Below are 20,639 nucleotides of genomic sequence, written 5' to 3'. Positions count from 1 at the left end.
ACTCCCTCCTTTTGTGTGATCGACAAGAAGAAGAAGAAGACTCCCTCCTTTTGTGTGATCGACAAGAAGAAGAAGAAGACTCCCTCCTTTTGTGTGATCGACAAGAAGAAGAAGAAGAAGACTCCCTCCTTTTGTGTGATCGACAAGAAGAAGAAGAAGACTCCCTCCTGTTGTGTGATCAACAAGAAGAAGAAGAAGACTCCCTCCTTTTGTGTGATCGACAAGAAGAAGAAGAAGAAGACTCCCTCCTTTTGTGTGATCAACAAGAAGAAGAAGAAGACTCCCTCCTTTTGTGTGATCAACAAGAAGAAGAAGAAGACTCCCTCCTTTTGTGTGATCGACAAGAAGAAGAAGAAGAAGACTCCCTCCTTTTGTGTGATCGACAAGAAGAAGAAGAAGACTCCCTCCTTTTGTGTGATCGACAAAAAGAAGAAGACTCCCTCCTTTTGTGTGATCGACAAGAAGAAGAAGACTCTCTCCTTTTGTGTGATCGATAAGAAGAAGAAGAAGACTCTCTCCTTTTAAGACTTGATTTTCGCAGATTTTTTTAAGTCTTATAAGAGGGGTTCCACTGTACTCAGTCTCACCTAGAACAGGCAGGTGATCCCTGTAGTAGAAACCGCCCGAGCTGGCCGTGATGTACTTGAGGTCGACCTTGCCCTTGTGTCCCACGCGGTAAACATTGGTTGACCCCGAGCACCACGTGACGTGCGCCACACTCCGTCCAGACTCAGAGTCCCAGCCCCTGATGTCGGAGACTTTGCCGATTTTGCCTTCACCCCCTGTCAACACAGAAAGCGTGTTAATATCATTCACCAAGGCTATGTTTGACAGAACTTCAAGTGGGATGCACAGCTGCACAGGTACTTGCAATGAAAGGACACCATTGGGATCACTCAAAGGCTTACACTACAAGTGGCCTGCTAGCCTATGAAAGGTACGTTTTCATATATATATATAACCCTAACCCTAACCCTATATAAAAGAAAAAAGGACAACAGAAGATGTCTTTTCTTAGGGGGCGGTCTTTCATCTGAGGGACCTAACAAAGCAGGTACCAATGTTATCTGACATGTAATGACTATGGTAACTTTTACACAGATAATAAATAAAACCTAACAAAACAATGAAATCAATGAAATAATGGGTACAGCTACTGACCATCCTGATTGGCCCAGTCCCAGTCTGGACCCCTGATGACCCGAGCACCACCGAAGATGCCAAAGGCTTGCACTTTGCTGCTTGTTGAGCGCTTTGGTAACTTCACCCTGCAACAGCAATCACACAATAATTAGTAATCATTGTCAGATATCATGGACTAACCGTCTGTCTTCATATATGGACTAGTGAAATCAGGGCTCCAACAGAAGAAAAGCAAAATCCCTACAATTCAAGGTTTGGGGAGAGGGGGAACAAACGTTTGGATTTACATTCAAAATGGTACATGCAATCTGACCACATTAATAATAGCTCTCGTTTTTACATTTTTGAAAAGTCTGCAAATTTGCGGAGAAGTAGGAGCCCTTTTAAACAAAACCATAACGAGAACAAATCAAAACCTACTGACGGCATTGCATCAGGTAATCATGATAAAGGACACAAACGTCTGGGCCTGGATGAGCAAGCAGCAACGTACAGTAGAAAGAGGAAGTCAACATGAAATCAACACATAAAACATGACTTTCACTTTGCCTTACTAACTCAAACACAGCAAAACTGCTGTTGGTTTATTTCAAATTTGTTTGCCATAAGTAACTGATGAACTGCGCCAAACATAAGCCCTGATTACGGGGCGTGGTACTGAGACGAACTTTGAGAACTTGGAAGCCAGTGATCCTAGATGTTGCTGCTAGTGGGAGATTGCGCAATTGCTACACTGCGGAACCCCCCTTTTAGTAGTTTTACCTCTAAATTGTGAAAACATTGGGTCTTACAAGGGTTTCAATAATGGAGATTAATTTACAGAATGTATTAAAAGAAGAATATTAAAAATTAGAGTGTTCTCTTAAAAGGATGTTTCACGGTACCAGAATGTTCATAGGATTTCTCACCCTTTAGACGACGGTGAATCAAATCTGTAGAATGCATGATTAATGTCATGCTTGTCGCCCATGAAGCAGAGAGAGCAGAGATCGAAGTCATGGCAACGGGTGCACTTCCATCGCATGCCCTGCACCCCCTGCTTCTGACAGGAATCACAGATGATGTTGGTGTGCCGTAAACCTGCAAAACATTGTATTGACACCTGAACATTTTTCGCCCACTCTGAGATACAGAAGATCAAGCAAATCAAAAACATATATGCAGATTCCTAGAGCTCCAATAGATCTGCATTCAGGTTTGCTGAAGATCCGTTTAAGCTTTATTTATTTATTTATTTTATTTTATGCAATTTATATCGCGCACATATCTCAACCACGGATTCAAGGCGCAGGGATTTATTTATGCCGTGTGAGATGGAATTTTTTACACAATATATCACGCATTCACATCGGCCAGCAAACCTCAAGCCTATTAGGGCGAGCATTCACATTTCACGGCCTATTATTCCAAGTCACACGGGTATTTGGTGGACATTTTTATCTATGCCAATACACTTTTGCCAGGAAAGACCCTTTTGTCAATCGTGGGATCTTTAATGTGCACACCCCAATGTAGTGTACACGAAGGGACCTCGGTTTTTTCGTCTCATCCGAAAGACTAGCACTTGAACCCACCACCTAGGTTAGGAAAGGGGGGAGAAAATTGCTAACGCCCTGACCCAGGGTCGAACTCGCAACCTCTCGCTTCCGAGGCAAGTGCGTTTACCACTCGGCCACCCAGACCTTATTTAAAGCTTTAATGTGCATGTTATAAAAAAAAGTAACCATGTAAAATCTACTTCCCCTCCTTTCATGTTACGTCATATTGTCGACTAAAGATGAAGTGAACCAGAAGAAGACAAACGCTGTAATTGTAATTGTAGTCATTTAATTTAACGCCACATTACCGAGCTTGTTCCCCACAAGAAGCAATCCAAAAAGTGCCTTCACACAAACTATGATCACAGCTCCTGTACCATTAAACCAAATACCCTCTCTACCGATCTCTGCTTTATCGTTATCCCATGAAATGATGAACAAAACCTGAGAATCAACCAAACCAGTGCAAGCTTTCTTCTTCATATATACATGTCCCACTCCTAGGTTTAAAATGGTGCTTGTAGATCTACATGTATACATTATGTTTTCAACAGAACACTCACCAATAGGAGCATTATCATAAATGCGAAGGTCGTAGGCGCCTTGGTAACCCACGCGGTAATTTGTACGAGCGCCAGAGTCCCAGTGAACAACGACTGTCTTGTCAGGTGAAGTTGTACTGCCAGGCTTTCCGACTTCCACCACAGTGCCGACAAATCCCTCACCTCCATCCTGATTTCCCCACTTCCAGTCTGGGCCGCGAACGACCCTCAGCCCCACCTCCATAACTCGCTCTGTTGTGCAAGCCTGAAAAACAAAAAGGAATTCGCACAGTGAATGACTAAATCTCACAATGTTTAGGACTTCTGTATGGAATTAAAAACCCAAGAATGGTTAGTTATTAGAACATTTAGATTAACTTATGACAAAACAAATCTTTCACAAGTACATCGACCTAATGGTCTTTTGGTTGACGAACAAACCAACAATTCGTATGAGATGTACAAAACTTCTCGGATGTTTTTCTATCTTTGGCATAGTGTATACCAAAACTTATCAACAATCACCATGATCTCCTTTTGATACAACTGTGTCACATTGACATGCAAAAAAATCCGTCTGTTTTCTACTTCACCGGAAAGATAGACACACTTATTTTTGTCAAAAATGTTTGCTCAGCAACAGTAATTATTACTCTTCACTGACTTTGTGGTACTACTTTTCTAAAAAAAACACACCAGAAAACCTTAAAAAAAGAAAAAGGAAAAAAGAAGAAAACCCCATCTTCAATAACTAGATTCATCCTCAAAATGTGTAAATGTTATGAGTGTTTAAAGTCATGTCCGATTTATGCTATTTCCACCTTAATTTTCTTGTTAAGACTAGAGCCTAATTTTTGAAGAAGTCGAAGCATCCATTTAAATGCAAAGGGAGAGAACTCTAGTTACTCTATGGCAAAAGAATTGATGACGTGATATATGGCATATGATTAATTGCTGTGATGACGTGATATGATTAATTGCTGTGTCCCTGTGTGCGTTTCTTTGTTGTCAGTTTGCATGCAAACACACTCACAAAATGAATAATGTGAATTGTATTCAACAGAATTCTTGACTCCAATAAACAGTCGCAGCAATCCCTCACAGGCCTACCTCTCTTTGCATGATTACTACATGAATAACATTAACACCTGACATGATTCAGCAGTCATCATCAGACAAGACCACAGCACATCACACAAAACTAGACACACACACACAGTGTATACAAACACGCGCACACACACACATCAATAAGCTCACATCAGAAACCAAACAAAAGAACATATTGAAGAAACATGTTCAGTATCATATTCAATCACAGGGATGTCGTTAGGCGTCGGACATCGGACATAGACCGATTACAATGCTCAAATGTCCGATTCACATAGCCTCATTGCGGTCAGATGTCCTATCGTTTTCAACTGAGCGCGGTCATGGTCCGATAAGAACTCCATTCCTTCGGACAGCGCGATATTTGATAATATTCTTTTCGTGATAGTGCTGAAGTTTTTGGTCGTTTTTTAGTTTGTTTGTTTCTCTTTTGTGTGTGTCCTGCACACAAAAGCGGTCCTGCACACAATGTTGGTGCATGTACTGATATGTGTGTTTGCACATGATAATTTTGTGCTTTGCACACAATTATAATGTCCTATTACAATGTCTGAAAGCAGTCAAATGTCCTATTGATGCCAAAGAGCTCAGGACATTTGTCCTATAGGTATGAATTTGTGGCAACATCCCTGCAATCAAATCAGAAACAAATACAGCAATGTATACGACGTCTTGAGTTCTTGTTTTTTTTAAAGTTTCCCCCCTTCGAGTGCTTCCGCTTCATCGGAAATCCTGACATAAACATGATAATAAAGGTGAAAATAGCAGATATAAGTTATGATTTCAAACAAAAATGTCAACAAAAAACAGGATTGAAGGACATGTTGTCTTATTTTCTGTTGAGGTTTTCAGGGTTCTTCACTTTCAGGGGTTTTCGAAGAACAGTACAATCGCTGACTTTGTACATTACAAGTCAGAGTTCATAAGGACTTCATGCTGCTTGAACTGGAGTCCTGAACACATGTCCCATCAATTTCAAAGACAATCGTACAATAAATGATTCAAGTGTTTAACACAAACACTAATTGTGGATGTTGTAGAGGTTGACAAACACATTCTGTCAATCAGTGATTGATGCTCTTCAAGTAGAGAAACTTGGACCAGTTCCATATGTCTAGTGTACACACAAAACATAACATCAGGCCTCTGGGCTTGTCAGTAACCTAGCAGGAACATTAATCGCGGTGTCAGAAATATATACATATTCGTGTTAGAATGTGAGTAAATTGACAAGATCCGGTCTTGTATGTTTACTTTCATCTCCAGCCAATGACGTTTTCACTTTGACAACATGAACTTCACATGCCCCACCAAGAAAAAAAGCTCCCGATCAAAGTTACAAGAATCAGCAAATCGTTATATCAATGATTATGTAAACAGAAGAATACATGTAGATTCTACTTGAGACGACAAACAGCCGAAATATTACTCCACCTGCAGGAAAATTGTCTCTTTGTTGGATCAACAACACCCAGGATATGAAATTTTTGTGGACCTTCTGTAAAGTTCAGCGGACGGTACATAGCAGACAGAGGATTGGTCAATTTTATAGAAATATATTTTTTGATAAAGAAAAAGAAGATAATTTATCTGCTTCTTTCAAATTGAACTAGTATTTGAAATAAATTTAAAATGCCATAAATTATGTACTTTCTTTTTTGACAGGGCAGTTCAGGTATTTGTTGATGGCTGTTCCGTCTACTGCGATTTCTCCCGCTAGAATGAAAAATCAAATCAAATATTTTCTTTCATCCAGTGCTTTTAGGCCAAAAGCGTTCAATCCGTAGATTGTCCTTTATATGAAAACACCATCTGTGAAAGTTTGATACCATTGCGATTTTCTGTGCTCAGAACGCATTAGTAGTATGCACGCGTTTAGTAAATATGGGTAGGGACTGCATTGCTAATTTACCGGTAGGCAATTGGAAATGAAAAGCTCCTTCCAAAGATGGAAGTTCTGGCTGGATATCTGACGGCATTGACCATGAATTGCATGTGATCGGATGTGGAATAAGTGCTTAGATCTTGTGATTTCAGCCTTAAGTCTCCTGTGGTCGTTCGGTAGCCTTTGTTTCAAATAATGACGCTATGCTTCGCTCTTTTGAGCCTCATTTTGATGCTAGTCTGAGACGGTAGAAAAATATTTGGTCGCCATTTTGTTGTCTATTCCTGGGGTCATTGTGAGGTTTTTATTTTTTCCGCACATCCTTCGGGATGGGGGAAACGAAAATCATCTACCACATAGACGATGAGGATACCCCTTATTTAATCAAGCTTCCTGTGCCTGCGGATCGGGTTACACTTGGGGATTTCAAGAATGCCCTGAACCGACCGAATTACAAGTTTTTCTTCAAGTCTATGGATGATGACTTCGGGTAAGTTGTCTGTAGATTTCCTGATAAGATATTGGCATCTGAAGAACCATCCAGTTGCAGGTGCCATCATTAGGCTGCTGTTTTTGTGCAGATATTTTGATTTCATGCATGTAATCTTCATGTCGTTTGGTATCATCTTCAGATTAATCATGCCAGGAGTAGGACCTAGGTGCCCCCTCCCTCACCCCCCCCCCCCTTTCCCTCTTTCCTTTCTTCGGCACCTTGTGAATCTCCACTCCCAGTTCCAGACGTGCCGGCCTCTTTCAGATCTCTGACAGCAGAAGTGAATCACTCCTGCCACTTGTGGAAAAGCAAAGTGTAAACATGTTGGTTTCCTACAAATGGAATGATCAGTAGCTGCAGTTTTAACTGTTTGTTTGGTGTTGCTGATTTGCTGTCAGTGTCACTACTGGTGTCAGTTTCATATGTGTGCCAATGTATAATTAGTAAACCTCTATGTGTAGATAACTGATGTGTATGTCTGTGCTTTCAGTTTCATAGATCCAGTCAGTAATTCAAAGAAGTATATTAATTCATTTATGATTATATCAATATATGTATAATATTTTTGTATTTGGCTTATTTTTGAGTTTGTTTTCCTTTCAGGGTGGTGAAAGAAGAAATAATAGATGATGATGCTCATCTACCATGTTTCAATGGAAGAGTTGTATCATGGGTGAGCAACTGTGCCTTTTTACTTTTACTAATATAGTAATAATATCACAAAATTATGATGTTAGACTTTGAGTTGAAAAATGTTAGTCAGCTGAAGTAGTAAATTAGTATTACTATTAGTAATGTACTTAGTTAGTTGAACAAATTGGGGGAGCACATTTCATATTTATATTTAATTATAACATACATTTCGAAATTACTTGCGGAACATTGTGGCTCATATAACTTTGCAGGTTTGGACAGGAAAAACAATGCAGTGATGTACATTTTAGTCAGTCTCCGGTCTCTGACCGATCCAATTTCCCCAGGACCTATAGCTTTAACCCCAGCAGGACACAGGTCCGATTAACCTACAGAAGAAGTGGTCAAGGGTCCGATCGTTTTTGACAATGAAGCGGACATGCGGACTGTTCAATTTTCAAGAGGAAAGCTTTTTTCGGTTTTGCCAAGCGAAAGTAAACACTGCGTGAGGAAAGCTGGTTTCGGTTTTGCCAAGCGAAAGTATGCACTGCGTGTGACCAGTTAAGCAGTTTGTTGAGTGAACGAGGCACCATATGTGACCCTCCACCACGAAATGAGTCGCATGTCACCTCGCGCGGTTCTGCGCTAGGCTTAATATAAGTCCGGGGAGTGTCTGGTAACAGTGTGAGGGTCAGCTTAGTCACAGGCTTATAACTCATACAGTTTTCGCTCTTTTCTAAAGCGGTTTTCACCACTGGATAGAGCATAAAAAACTCTTTAGGAAAATGTAAAAATATGAAAATCATGCAAAGGTGACATGCGACTCATTCCGTGGTGGAGGGTCACATATATGGGATCTGATTCTTTGAATTAATTTATCCTCAAGTTGGATCAAGAAGAAAAAAAGAAAACCGAACCCATATGGTGCCTCGAGTGCATTCATTGGCTCAGCAATAAATCGTTTAAACCAATGGGAACCACCCGTGCATGTTCGCACATGCGCAAGGCATTACTTTTCGTCATAATATCCGGAAAAACCGTTGTGCGTTCGAGCTTGGTGTGTACGGCTCGAAGAAACCGATTGTGTGTCAAAACCCAGGACATGATCCTGAAAGCAAAACTTGAGGGACCCGCAGAACGGTCAGATGCCTACCTAAAAAACATTGTCGACAGATGGGCAGTGAAAAAAACCCGACAACTGTTCAAATAACTTTGAAATGTGATTCAATCCATTGAGTATCTAGTCATGACAGTCGCGGAAGGTGGAAGAATTTAAACTGAAAAATCTTTTTAAATGCGGTTTTACGAGTCGTGTTTTTGTCCTATTGAAATTGCAATCTCAGGACACTGTGTCCTATTGATTTTCAGTCTTCAGGACAATTGTCCTAAAGGCTGCTAGAAAAATGTACATCACTGCAATGTATGATTATGACCACACTTCATAAATTCAAATTGTATTATGATCATGAGGTGAGTAGATCAGGTGACAAAATTTGTTTTGATCATGCTTTGCGGAGAAAACAAAGTTGTATCACTCTTTCTTGTATCACTATCGAGGTTTCATTCCTAGTGAATGTATCAACGGTATTTTGTTCAATAGCTTGTTTGATTGTTTGAGGCATCTTCACTGCCAGATTATGTATGCATGTTGATTCCAACTTCACATTATAAAGTAAAAGGCCTTCAGCATGAATATCCCAGAATGATTATGTTGCTGTAATTTTGTTATAATTTTTTTTATGGAGAACAATAGTCTATATTCTAACGAGTTGAAGCGGAAAAGTCATCAAGTGACAGTTCTGATCTAATGGAGTAACAATTACATTTACAATTAACATGAAAGTATGACTGTGAGTAAAAATGGTTAATTTAATTCAGCAGAAAACTGTCGCCCTTCATAGTATTAGTAAGGAGCTTGGGTGAAAGAATTGTGGCATGTATTTGAAAAAGAAGAGTGCTGATTGGGTACTCTTGATGGTTTGTGTAGCGCTACGAGAAACTGTGTTTCTGTAAGTCTCATTTTAGCTTGTACCAAACCATTTGGCACTGGAGCATTACGCTTTTGTCTTCTATTTGTGCCAGCTGGTGCCAGCAGAAAGCAGTGCATCAGACACACAGTCTCAGTCAGGGGACGTTCACATGCCAACCGAGCGAGTCGGAGGCATTGGAGACAGTCGCCCTCCGTCCTTTCAGTAAGTCAATTTTATTTTGTTCTATCTGGCTCATTGGCTGTATATATATATCAACGCAAATTATGAGATATATGATACTCCATGCTTGTAAAACTTCCAGAAATATGTTGACATTAGCTGATATGTTTTTGGTGTTGAACTCGAAGGTCTACTCTAATAACAAATAGTTCAGTGAAACTGAATTGTATACAGACACCGTGCATATGTACTTGTCAATGTCAGATATTGTAAAGGTAGGACTGTAATGAAAGAACACAGAGAGAGAGAGAATCTTTTTTATATGGGATAAGGATAACGATAAGATTCATATAGTCCTGTGAGGTTACCCTCATGGAAATTCGGGCTGCTTTTTTCCTAGAGAAAGTGAGCTACGGCCCTACCCATTTTTTTTCCCCCCCTGCATGCTTGTATTCATGTTTCCAAGAGTCAATAATCAGTGCAAGAACTAGGAGAACAATGCAGTTGCCTTTTTGTCATAAAATTGTTGTAATACTTTAGTTGTATGGTTTGCTTTTTTGTGTGATAATTAGATTTGTACTTGTACAATCCCTGCATGTTTGCCTTCTAATAGGTATTCCAAAGTGCTCTTCGCGGGTGGCGAAAAGTGACGCCGAGTGTGATTTTTCACTGGTTTTCAACTTGTTCACACTCGCCGGAATGAGATGAAATAAATAAAAAGAATACACCAAGATGATAATTGATTCTTCATAGTTACTTTAAAACAAAAATGAAGTATTAGATTCAAAATCTAACATTTGAAATACGCGTGTGAAAATGGTTGCAAAGTTGTGTTTTTCTGACGTCAGAACGAAGTTTTCGCTGTGTTGTTTTGACCCCAACCGGGAAAACTCCGCTCGCGGAGATAAGCCATTAAAATTAGCAACAACCCGCTACTAAAGACATAAAGAGGAAAGATTAAGCTTTCCGGCGATATCAATATTATTTTGATTGGCTTCCGTTTAAGAGTAATATTTTCTAGTTTAAAACTTCGCTCGAAAATTTTGCCATCTCAGAACGAACAATATCCGGTTTTATGCATGCGAATGGCAAGGTCGGAGTTTGAACTTTCACCTGGTCTATTTTCATACTGATGCAACCAACGGCTTGCTTCCGCGAGGACCGAAAACGAGGCAACCCGTTTTTCTCGTTGTCGAGTACGCCGTGTCATGGCGGCGTTTGACGGAGATCAAGCAATGGCACGTCACGGTCGCGAAAGTTCGATTTGCACCCAAAATTTGACGAACCATTCGATCCAGATTGTCTAGAAGGTAAGCATACATGCCTTACAATGTGTTCTCTTTCGATTCTTTAAAATATATTTGCTTATTTAAAAAAACACGGGGATTGACGAACCGAGTTGATAGCAGACGAAGTACAGTGTTTGTGAAGGTGGGAGTAGTGAACTTCTCGGCACGCTGTATTTTTACAGTGAGGAAAATAAAGCATTATGACTCAAGGAATAAAGTCTTGAAACACAATTTTAACCATCTGTTTATTGATTTGAATCATTAACAAAGAGAATTACTAGAAATTAGCTTTTTTGCATGCGTGCTCGATAGTTGTCTTCCGGGTGATCTCCCTTATCTCCTTGTTTACATTTTACGATGTGCAAACAACTTCGCTTTTTTTACGTCAAATAATTCCGTTTTCTTTTCTAACTATTGTGTTCACTTCTTTTTTTATTTCACTGTTGTAACAAAGTTCCTTGAAAATGTGGTTGACTTGCAATAAACATTGAACTTTTCATGCACTTTTTTTTATTTTTATTTTTATTTTTTTATTTTTTACTTTTCTTCTTCGAGTATGTATGTGTTGTTGGAGTATGCGTTGGTGAGACATATAAATGCGTGTAATCATCACAAATTTAATGGCTTACTTTTTATCAAGTACGTTTTTGTGTCATCCGAGCATAAAACATCACATACCATCATACAATCATATTATTGTGTTCACTTCTTGAAATGGTAATTCTTAACTGTGCTATTGCCCTCCAACTTTTCCCTTCTCAATCTCAGATGATCGGTTCCAGAAACTGAAGGAGACATGTTTAATGACTGGCAGAGGGAGAAGACCAAGTCTTCCTCAGTTCCTGACTAACTTGATGGCAGGTGTTCAAACAAGCTTTAACTTAAGCTCCGGGGACTGATTGCTGGGAGCAAGGCCATACAGTGAAGTAAGCATTCAAATGGAAAAATACATATGGAAAAAAAAGAAGTTTTACAGTATTGGCGTCAACCGGTAATTACCGGTATTTTACTGGTTGAAATGAGAAAATACCGGATCAATATTGGCTGCCGGTATGATCTACCGGTTGATTTTTAGAACTACCGGGTTTTTTCGGTGGTAAAACAACAAAACCAGTACTATGAGTTGGACTCTTACATACTCAGCCTACCGTTTTTGTCTGGACGGTTTGCAGCATAAAAGTTTGCTTACCGGTTTGAAAAATACTAGCGCCATCACTGGTTTTATCTTCAGTATAATTATGATGGCACTGTTTAGTATTAGCTTCTGATGACATTCATTTTTCTAAATAAGTGTTGCAACTTACAATCTCTCTCTCTCTCTCTCTCTCTCTCTGCATATTCTATGTATTCATATTGTTCTGCTATATTATGTTAATAATCAGATATGTTATGGTCTGTCACGTTTGATGTTCTGCGTGTATACTATTTGGATGTATACTTTTTATTTCATTTCACACGCCCCTTCATATGGGGCTATTGCCTTGCTAGATAAACAATCCATCCATCCATCCATCCATCCATCCATCCATCCATATCTCTCTCTCTCTCTCTCTCTCTCTCTCTCTCTCTCTCTCTCTCTCTCTCTCTCTGTAGCTAAGGAAAAAAAGTAAGCAGTGTATATGTTTGTGTGCAGGTATCTGTTTGGTTCAGTCGGCTGCTTTGTGACTCTACATATCCAGAACGTGTGAAGGCACTGATCCAGAAGACTGACAAATCCTTCAATAACATTGCTGTTTCTTCAGCTGATGCTGCATTCTTGAAAGAGACCTCTTATTTTGAACATGATAAACAAAGAACTTGATGTTGGCATTGACTGGTCAAATGTGCATTCATGTTCTCAATTTTTAGGAACAGGTATCCGACTGACAAACCAGATTGTGATTGCACTTGAACAATTTAGAAAGAAAGAACATGTAAAACATGATTTTGCTTCTGAATGGTTGAATGTGTTTGGGGAGGGGATTGAAATGTTCTAGATCACAGATTGCTAAGTCTGAAGAGAAAAGTATGATGCAGTACAAAACCTTAAGCAAAGTTAAAGATAGGCGCCCTGAAGAACTTGAGAAGTTTTTGGTTCATGAATTTAGTGTGCAGTCAAACAGTTGCCAAGGAAGAAGTGTTTCCAACAAGAATCTGGGCAGCTCAAACCAGGAGCAAGAGAAGTTAGTCCATCACAGTACAGTTGAACCAGCAGGAATACTTGACAGTAGGGAAGAAAACCAGCATAGCATTAGCAGTCTGCAAGTACAACATTGAGCTGCTACAATGTCAATGGTTACGCAGGAATACCACAAAATACAACAGGAAGAGAAAGAAAAGGCAGATAAAAAAGCTTGAACATTTGGAGTATATTGTAGGTGGTGCAAATCTGACTACCACTTGGCAAACTAAGGACTTTGCTGATTTGACTAATGCTAAAGAAAAACTGGACTTTTCTTAAACAAGTGCATGCCAATTTTAGTCAAGAAACTACAGCAAGAGAACAGAAATGTGAAGGAAAGCTTATCAGGAGTGAGAAACTCCAAACTCTACAGAAGAAGTGCAAATTTCAAGGCTACCCACCAAGGAGATCTTGTGCTAAAAAAATATTCTTGAGCAAGAACTAAACATTTCAAAAGAGGAAGCTTTATCACTGACATCAGAAAAAGTTGCTGTGCAATAATAATCTTCAAAACTGAGGCAGAAAATTGAGCTTTTACAAAGTCAACTTGCAAGCATGACAGAGTAAGGTAATCAAGACATACTTTTTTCGTTTAAAATTTTTTTTTTTTTTTTTTTTTTTTTTTAATGTTATTTTTTTTACCTCAGATAAAAAACAGTTATGGTCTCAACGGAAGAAAAGACGTTCACTGTCTTGTTTGCTGTTTTGACAGTTCATTAAAAACTGATCATTTTGGTACATGGTACTTGCATTAGCTTAAACATTGAACCAGATAACAACATTTTGAAGAAGCCAAAATTCATGTTTTGTACAAAATATCTGTTTTTTCAAGACATTGCTAAGTTTTCATTAAGCATGTAGAAATCCAAGTGTGTTTCACTTATTAAGAGCTTTTAATGCTGAACAAATGGATACCAAAAACAGCTTTGTACCTTTTACAGCAAGAAAGTTATGGCAGAACAAAAATGACTACTTAGTCGCCATTTTTCTCACTTGACAAAACAGCCCTTTTGGCATTTTTGATCAAAGATATCGTATTAACCAGTTGTCAGATGGAGTTGAAAAAAATTAGGCTTAGATATCATATCCTGCTCTTCCTAGAAAATGTATTACAATAAAAATGCATTGTATGATTTTGAGATGAAAGAGTTAGAAAATGGGCTCTTGCCCAGTTGTTGGGAGTAGCAGAGGACTTATTTTGCTATTTTGTGCCATTTTTGTAGCTCTGTATCTCTATTACGATGTATTTCCTGTCAATGTATTTTGCATTATCAATCTGAAAAGTATATAAAGTATTCATAAACTCATTTTTGGACTCATGTGATTTGATTTGTGTGCTTGAGGCATGTCTGAATGTGCGGAAGAATGATGTGCGAAAAAATTTCAGAGTCCAAAAATACTGAAAAAAATCATAATTATTTTTTTTTCCTGCCCACCTTAAAATAAAAGTATTCCTGTGCTCAGAATGAAAAACTCTATTTGTTTAACTAAGTTTCATATGGATTATTCAAAATTTGAAAATCACTTTGGAATACCTACTTCTAATCACGTGTTGCACAAGCAGATCTCGTCGTTTCAGTGCCAATGCCTCTGTGGTCAGTCGTGACGAGCCATGTGATACCTGTACAGAAGAATCCGAGTCTGTTCTCAGCGGTGCCAGAAGAGGTGAGACACATTCAACATTCCCTTTCCTTTAACTTTAAGTTGTGTAGATTCAAATGCTTTATGTTTTCTTTGTAAGCGATCTCTGTAGAATTAGAAATTATAGAACTAGAAGAGCAAGCAGCTAGTAAAAAGAATGTCTTTCTAACATAAAAATGTAGGCCAAATTTACCACACTGTTGCTATTTCTCTTGCCACAATTTCTACTTTTCCAGAATACCAGTAGTGATGGTAAAATGGCCAGGCATTAGAATTAAAGGGTGTGTTTTGTTCCATCAAAAGTTACTTGTTTATAGAAAGCTTTCACGTGAACCTAACCATTTTGTAATCCCAGTGCCCCCGCGGATTAACGGTCACTCGAAGCATGACCGCCATCACAGGCCGGATCGAGGTCACTACGAGACGTCCACCATGATGAGCAGTGACCTTGAGACCACCAGCTTCTTCGACTCTGAGGACGACACAGCAAGCAGGTATGATTGATCTAAGCAGCTCACCGCTATTTGCATGGGTTCGAACCCAAGGCACGGCAAGGGATTTTTCTGTATTTCCCAGAGTCAATAATCAAGAGAACAGAATCATACCGCATGCATGCACAAAGATGCCAAGTTTCCAGCGAAAGTTAAGGGACTTGGACACACCATACCTAGCACACACACCCTCAAAGACGATGTCATGCTGCACCTAGTGGCAGAGTAGAAAACGGTGTGGCAAGCAACATTCTTACCATAATGCGACCCTGTCAGTAATTACTAAAGAGCTCAGAAACGCAGAAGAAGGGGAAGTATAACTTAGACTTTGCAGAATGCAGACATGTCCCCTGTGATGGACTTTATTATGTGTGTAATTGTCTATCTGGCTCGGAGCATGAACTTGGTGGTCAGAGTGTCGCTGTAGTTCTGACCTGAGGAAATGGTGGTTTATCATGATTGTTAACTAAAGTATAAAATATTGCTAATATTATTAGCTTCTAAACTTGGAAGAGGAGATTAGAGTGTTAAAAAGTTAATACAAATGTGAAGCCTGCATGCAGCAAGGTTAACAATAACAAATATCACATTGCTCATTTCATCCCAGAACTTCCCATTTCTATTTACGCCTATGCAGTATGCTTTATAATTTATATTCCATGGCTGAATAAATGCAATGTGTCTTTTTGCCTAGGTAATTTTTGTAAAGAAAATCCTCGCAGGGCGGATTATTCTGTAGACACTACACAATGGAAGTATGATAACCGTAGTGTTAGGAGAGTTTGAACGCCGATACACAGATTAAAGATTCTTGCTGCTTGACTTAGACTGGAGATTTTTAACGCTGACGCACAGATTAAACATTCTTGCTACTTGACATTGACTGGAGATTTTAACGCCGATACACGGATGAATGATTCTTGACTTTGACTGGAAATTTGTAACGTTGATTAAAAATGTTTGCACCTTTACTTGCAGGTTCTCCACAGTAACAGACACCACCACAAGCATGGCGTCCAAGTACGGTCGCCATCGTCGCAGGCGCAGACGTCATCGACCGCCCCCAATCAGTAGGGTGGGTATTAACAAGGTAACTAATCACTAACCCATGGGTTCCCTGTTGTGTGTTCTACTAGCCACTCTCACATCATTGTTGTCATTTCCTTTTCATTTTTTGCCTTGGATTTTTTCCCCTCTTGCATGGAGCTTATGTGGTGGGAGAAGCATGACGTGAAGCTGTAATTTAATTGTATTATGATTATTATCTGCAATGAAAAGATAAGTTTTTAGCTTCAACATTTTATTTGAAATCCATACTATGGCTTGAATATCTGAACCAGAATTTTTGTAGACACATTTTGAAACTTGTGATAACAGGGTTTAGAATCTAGTTTGTCTAATCTCACTCAGCTCTCTCTAACTGTGTGTCATTTTGTCAACTTACTTATATTGTTATAAAGGGACAAAATAAATTCAAAAGCATATTATTCCAACATCTGTAATCAAAGTTTTATTGTACTTTTGTCATATCATTGTACTATTTAGTATGCTTCTATATTCACTGATTCAGTAGGAACATAATTATGTTTTAGACGATCAAATAGTTCTATAAACGCACAGAATCATTGCCGCTTGCTCATGAGAAATGCATTCTGAATTTTTTCAGAAGCGAAATAGATATATTGTGAGCACTTACTATTTATTGCCTTGGCAACGCTTGATTTTCCCCTTTTGTGTTCACTGCTTTTGCGCTCGGAATTTGTCTTCTTTTTGTTTTAATCGTATTTTTTTATCTGAATTTTGATTTTGATGGGAGGTATACAAATTCAGTGTTTGATTGGATTTCAGTTTTTCAAAGCCCTTCATACCACTGTTCTGCTTGTTTGCACATGTGTGTGTGTTTGTGTGACATGTTGTGTCCTGCATTTAGTGATCACTTATCATGTTCACAGTTCATGCATTGATTTGAGGTTTGCATCAAGACAATTTGCTGGACCGGTAGTATTTAGATGATGCTGAAAATATGTTATTTGTGTAATATCCATATTTTGTGTACCGTACTTTTCGGACTATAAGGCGATACTTTTTTTTTTTTCACTTAAAATCGTGGGGTCGCCTTATACACGACGTCGCCTTATTCTCGGATAAAATAGGTTTCACGAGCACTGTGAACTTGAAATCAATGACAGGGTTCGTACAGGTCATGGAAAACCTGGAAAGTCATGGAATTTGATTTTTAATTTCCCAGGCCTGGAAAGTCATGGAATTTCAATTCAAGCCATGGAAATTCATGGAATTTAACAAAAATAAGAAAGAAAAAAAAATTAACCTTTAGCACGCCAGCGGCGATTTTTGTCGCCCAGCCATTACCCCCCCTCCCCTTTGCCAGCCAGCGGCGATTTGCGTCGCCAGCACAAGGCTTGTTCGTATGACCAACTTCTCGTTCGTATTTGCATACGAGAATAACAGAATTTTTAACGGCACTTGAGCCAAAGCGAGGCTCACTTCCTTCCGTTATCTCGTCGTGTCGTCTGCGCTGCATTTGAGTCGGTTTCGTCAAAGTTTTCTGCTTTTGTTTTTGCATCGATAAAGTACTTTAGCGCTTCGACAAGCAAGATGGAGGATGATGAGTTTGAAACTTTCTTTCGAGTTGTTTCTTGACAACAAAAAGTATGCGGAATTGGAACGAATTACCGAGGAAGATCTTCGCAATGAATTGTGTATCGCGGTGAAAAAAATGGCAGTTCGTCAAGTCACAGTGACGGTTACGAAACGGAATTTACAAAAGTGCAGATGGATACAAACAGTGGCTGGTCCAGTTTAATGAAATGACAGGACCAGCAAACATTACCGATAATCTGACTGCGTAGCAAATGCTTGACTTGCTTGTCGAAGAGACACTGCGTAGAAACTGACTCAAATTCAGTGCAAAGCAAGCCAGTGTCAAAACTGGCAGGGACAAGACGTAAAAAGTTTGCGTTTTCGGAAATGGCGACCTGTGGATCTAGTCATGGAAAATGTTATTGAGGCTCATGGAAAGTTATGGAAAAGTCATGGAATTTTGTTTCTAAAAACCAGTGGGGACCCTGAATGAGCAACTAACAACCATATAAGTGAACACAATTCAAGCAATGTTGATCGCCGAAAAAATTACCTGAACAATAGTTGCATTGAAACACGACAGTCGACAGTCAGTCTCTTGACACTTCAAGTTGCACTTCGACTTTGCCACTGTCAAAATGCCGAAAATGAAGAGAGCTTCATACAACGCTGCATTCAAGATTAATGCCATTGATCTTGCGATACGACTGGAGAGCAACCGAAAGGCAGCTTTCGAACTAGGCCTGAACGAATCCATGGTTCGCACATGGCGTAAACAGAGAGATCAGCTGTTGGGAAGTAAAAAGTCACGCAAGGCTTTCCGCGGAAAAGGTGCACGCTGGCCAGAGCTTGAGGCAGAGTTGGAGGACTGGTTAACTCATTCGCTGCGCAGCTAAATTTCCCCTGTGTTCCCTGCCAACGCGCGATTTAGAGCCATTTTGAAAAAAATATTAAAAATCAACAACACAAGATAACCTTACATACCTTATGTTTTTGCAAAGTTTGAAACTTACTCTTTTAGAAAATATATGAAACATTTGAAAGTACATACCTTTTGTTGTCTTCATATCCACGCAAAATATCCAATTTGAAGCAAAACAAAAAAACTTTCTACGTCATGGGTTCATCATACACAATGTCATGATTGACACTTGCATTGCCCGAATCATCACCCAAATGATCGTCCATTGGCACAAAATCGTCACCAGAATCTAAAATATCATCTCCACTATCATCATCACTGAGGTCAAGATCAGAACCGTACCGAATAACACGTTCTAGCACTCTTTTCAAGTTACTACGTCTCAGCAGAACGATCCGCCATCTTGGAAAAGTCAAAACACGTGGGTCGCACACCGTCAACAAAATGTTTATTAATCCCAACAATTTAAGGGAAGGAACTGTTTACAGTGAATGGTACCACTGTAGACAGATAGAAGTTCATTGCAGGGGTTGTTTCCCTTGGTCAGCAGGACCGTTTACACCGTTAAAAATTCGTGATATCCGTCGGAACTCAAGTGCCGGCACGCAGCCAACGCTAAACACAGGTGTCGGAATTCCAGTTCCGACGCGCAGCGAATGAGTTAATCTTCAAAGGGCCGATGGTCGAGGCGTTTCAACCGTTCAAGATGTTGTTTTTTGGTATTTTTCCTATGTACGATGTCTTCTGGACATGAAATGCACAATGTTATTGATTCATTTGCATTACCGGGTGCCAGCATCCAATCATGTGTAATGTATAAGTCACAAAGTGTGCTAATAAAGTGTCTTGTTCTTTCAACTCTCAGGCTTCCTCCTTCAGTAGCATCACAGATTCTACCATGTCTCTCAACATCATCACAGTCACATTAAACATGGGTAAGTTTGATTTGACAAAAGTGCTGAAAGCGTTCAACCATAGGATGGTTTTACAAGAATGAAGAAGAAGAACCAGCAATTTAGGTTTTTTTCTTTGTCATCAGTGTGATATAAAATAAACTTGTATCAGAGATATCAGAGTCCTTATCAACTTTTGACTTTGCATTAACTGCGTTGGATACTAAATAGAGGAGAAACATACTTTCATATTATTAATATGAAAGTACAGTGAAGTCCGGCTGTAGTGATAGACCCATATAGTGATAGTCCGGCTGTAGTAATAGAATTTCTGGGTCCCGGTCCCAGTTGTTCATGTTCTTTGTTAACTTAGTCCGGTTGTAGTGATATTTTTCAGTCCGGATATAGTGATAGTCCGCTTGTAGTGATACTATTTTCAAGTCCCGGGGAAGCTAAAGTCCGGCTGTAGTGATAATGTTCGAGAGTAATCTCCCTTTACCAAAATGGCGAGCAAAAGCCAGCCACGCACTGTGCTTACCCTGAAGCGGAAAATTGATCTGACAATTTTTCATTTAACCCTTATTTCTAAGTGGCCCTTCTCTCTCTCTCTCTCTCTCTCTCTCTCTCTCTCTCTCTCTCTCTCTCTCTCTCTCTCTCTCTCTCTCTCTCTGTCTCTCTCTCTCTAAAACACACACACACGCACGCATGCACACACACACACCGGCTGTTGAACTGCCAGGACGGGGGTAGGTTAACACAGGACATTTGCAAGCCTGACAAAGACGACAGAAGAAACGTCACGAAACGAAATCAATAGTGGTTCCAAAATCACCTTGTTACTGCCTTGAGGCTAGTTTACCAAATGTGCCGCCGCATGTAGCAATAAAAGCTTTGAAGATATCACTACAACTACAAGCGATTGGCTGGATGTAGTAATAAAACCTACAAAATTAGAACTATAACCGGACGTCCGGATGTAGTGATAAAACCTACAAAAATATCACTATAACCGGACGTCCGGATGTAGTGATAAAATCTACAAAAATATCACTATAACCGGACGTCCTGGTGTAATGATAGTCCGGATGTAGTGATAAAAAAAATTTGGTCCCGAGGGCTATCACTACATCCGGACTTCACTGTATGT

General features: G+C 39.4%; 2 protein-coding genes and 1 long non-coding RNA gene across 8 annotated transcripts in view; 2 read left to right on the top strand and 1 right to left on the bottom strand.

Moving 5' to 3' along the window:
• The window catches only part of LOC138978406 (E3 ubiquitin-protein ligase MIB2-like), a 31,428-nt gene extending 25,583 nt beyond the window's left edge, over positions 1–5,845 (bottom strand). For both annotated transcript variants that reach the window (XM_070351139.1, XM_070351140.1), the window contains exons 1-5: positions 5,768–5,845; positions 3,245–3,488; positions 2,052–2,223; positions 1,162–1,268; positions 588–782 (exon numbers count right to left, since the gene is read on the bottom strand). In XM_070351139.1, the coding sequence (XP_070207240.1) occupies positions 588–782; positions 1,162–1,268; positions 2,052–2,223; positions 3,245–3,467 (697 nt within the window). In that variant the 5' untranslated portion in view covers positions 3,468–3,488; positions 5,768–5,845. The remainder of the gene's footprint in view (positions 1–587; positions 783–1,161; positions 1,269–2,051; positions 2,224–3,244; positions 3,489–5,767) is intronic.
• Positions 5,846–6,262: 417 nt separating this feature from the next.
• The window catches only part of LOC138978388 (segment polarity protein dishevelled homolog DVL-3-like), a 62,803-nt gene continuing 48,426 nt past the window's right edge, over positions 6,263–20,639 (top strand). For 2 of the 4 annotated variants that reach the window (XM_070351119.1, XM_070351117.1), the window contains exons 1-7: positions 6,263–6,708; positions 7,315–7,384; positions 9,427–9,536; positions 14,524–14,609; positions 14,941–15,079; positions 16,055–16,151; positions 19,465–19,534. In XM_070351119.1, coding sequence (XP_070207220.1) covers positions 6,548–6,708; positions 7,315–7,384; positions 9,427–9,536; positions 14,524–14,609; positions 14,941–15,079; positions 16,055–16,151; positions 19,465–19,534 — 733 coding nt within the window. In that variant the 5' untranslated portion in view covers positions 6,263–6,547. Of the gene's footprint in view, positions 6,709–7,314; positions 7,385–9,426; positions 9,537–14,523; positions 14,610–14,940; positions 15,080–16,054; positions 16,167–19,464; positions 19,535–20,639 lie in introns of all 4 variants that reach the window. The other 2 variants (XM_070351118.1, XM_070351116.1) reach the window with 1 other exon arrangement.
• On the top strand, positions 10,699–14,251 carry LOC138978392 (uncharacterized). Of its 2 annotated transcripts, XR_011459670.1 has the most exons (3): positions 10,699–10,804; positions 11,552–11,709; positions 12,417–14,251. It is a non-coding gene; the product is annotated as an uncharacterized lncRNA (long non-coding RNA). The 2 variants fall into 2 exon arrangements; XR_011459669.1 differs by lacking the exon at positions 10,699–10,804 and having other exon boundaries at positions 10,850–11,709.

This window comes from Littorina saxatilis, linkage group LG10, assembly GCF_037325665.1.
Source record: "Littorina saxatilis isolate snail1 linkage group LG10, US_GU_Lsax_2.0, whole genome shotgun sequence".
Classification (NCBI taxonomy): Eukaryota; Metazoa; Mollusca; class Gastropoda; order Littorinimorpha; family Littorinidae; genus Littorina; species Littorina saxatilis.
This window is presented reverse-complemented; position numbering and strand designations above follow the sequence as displayed.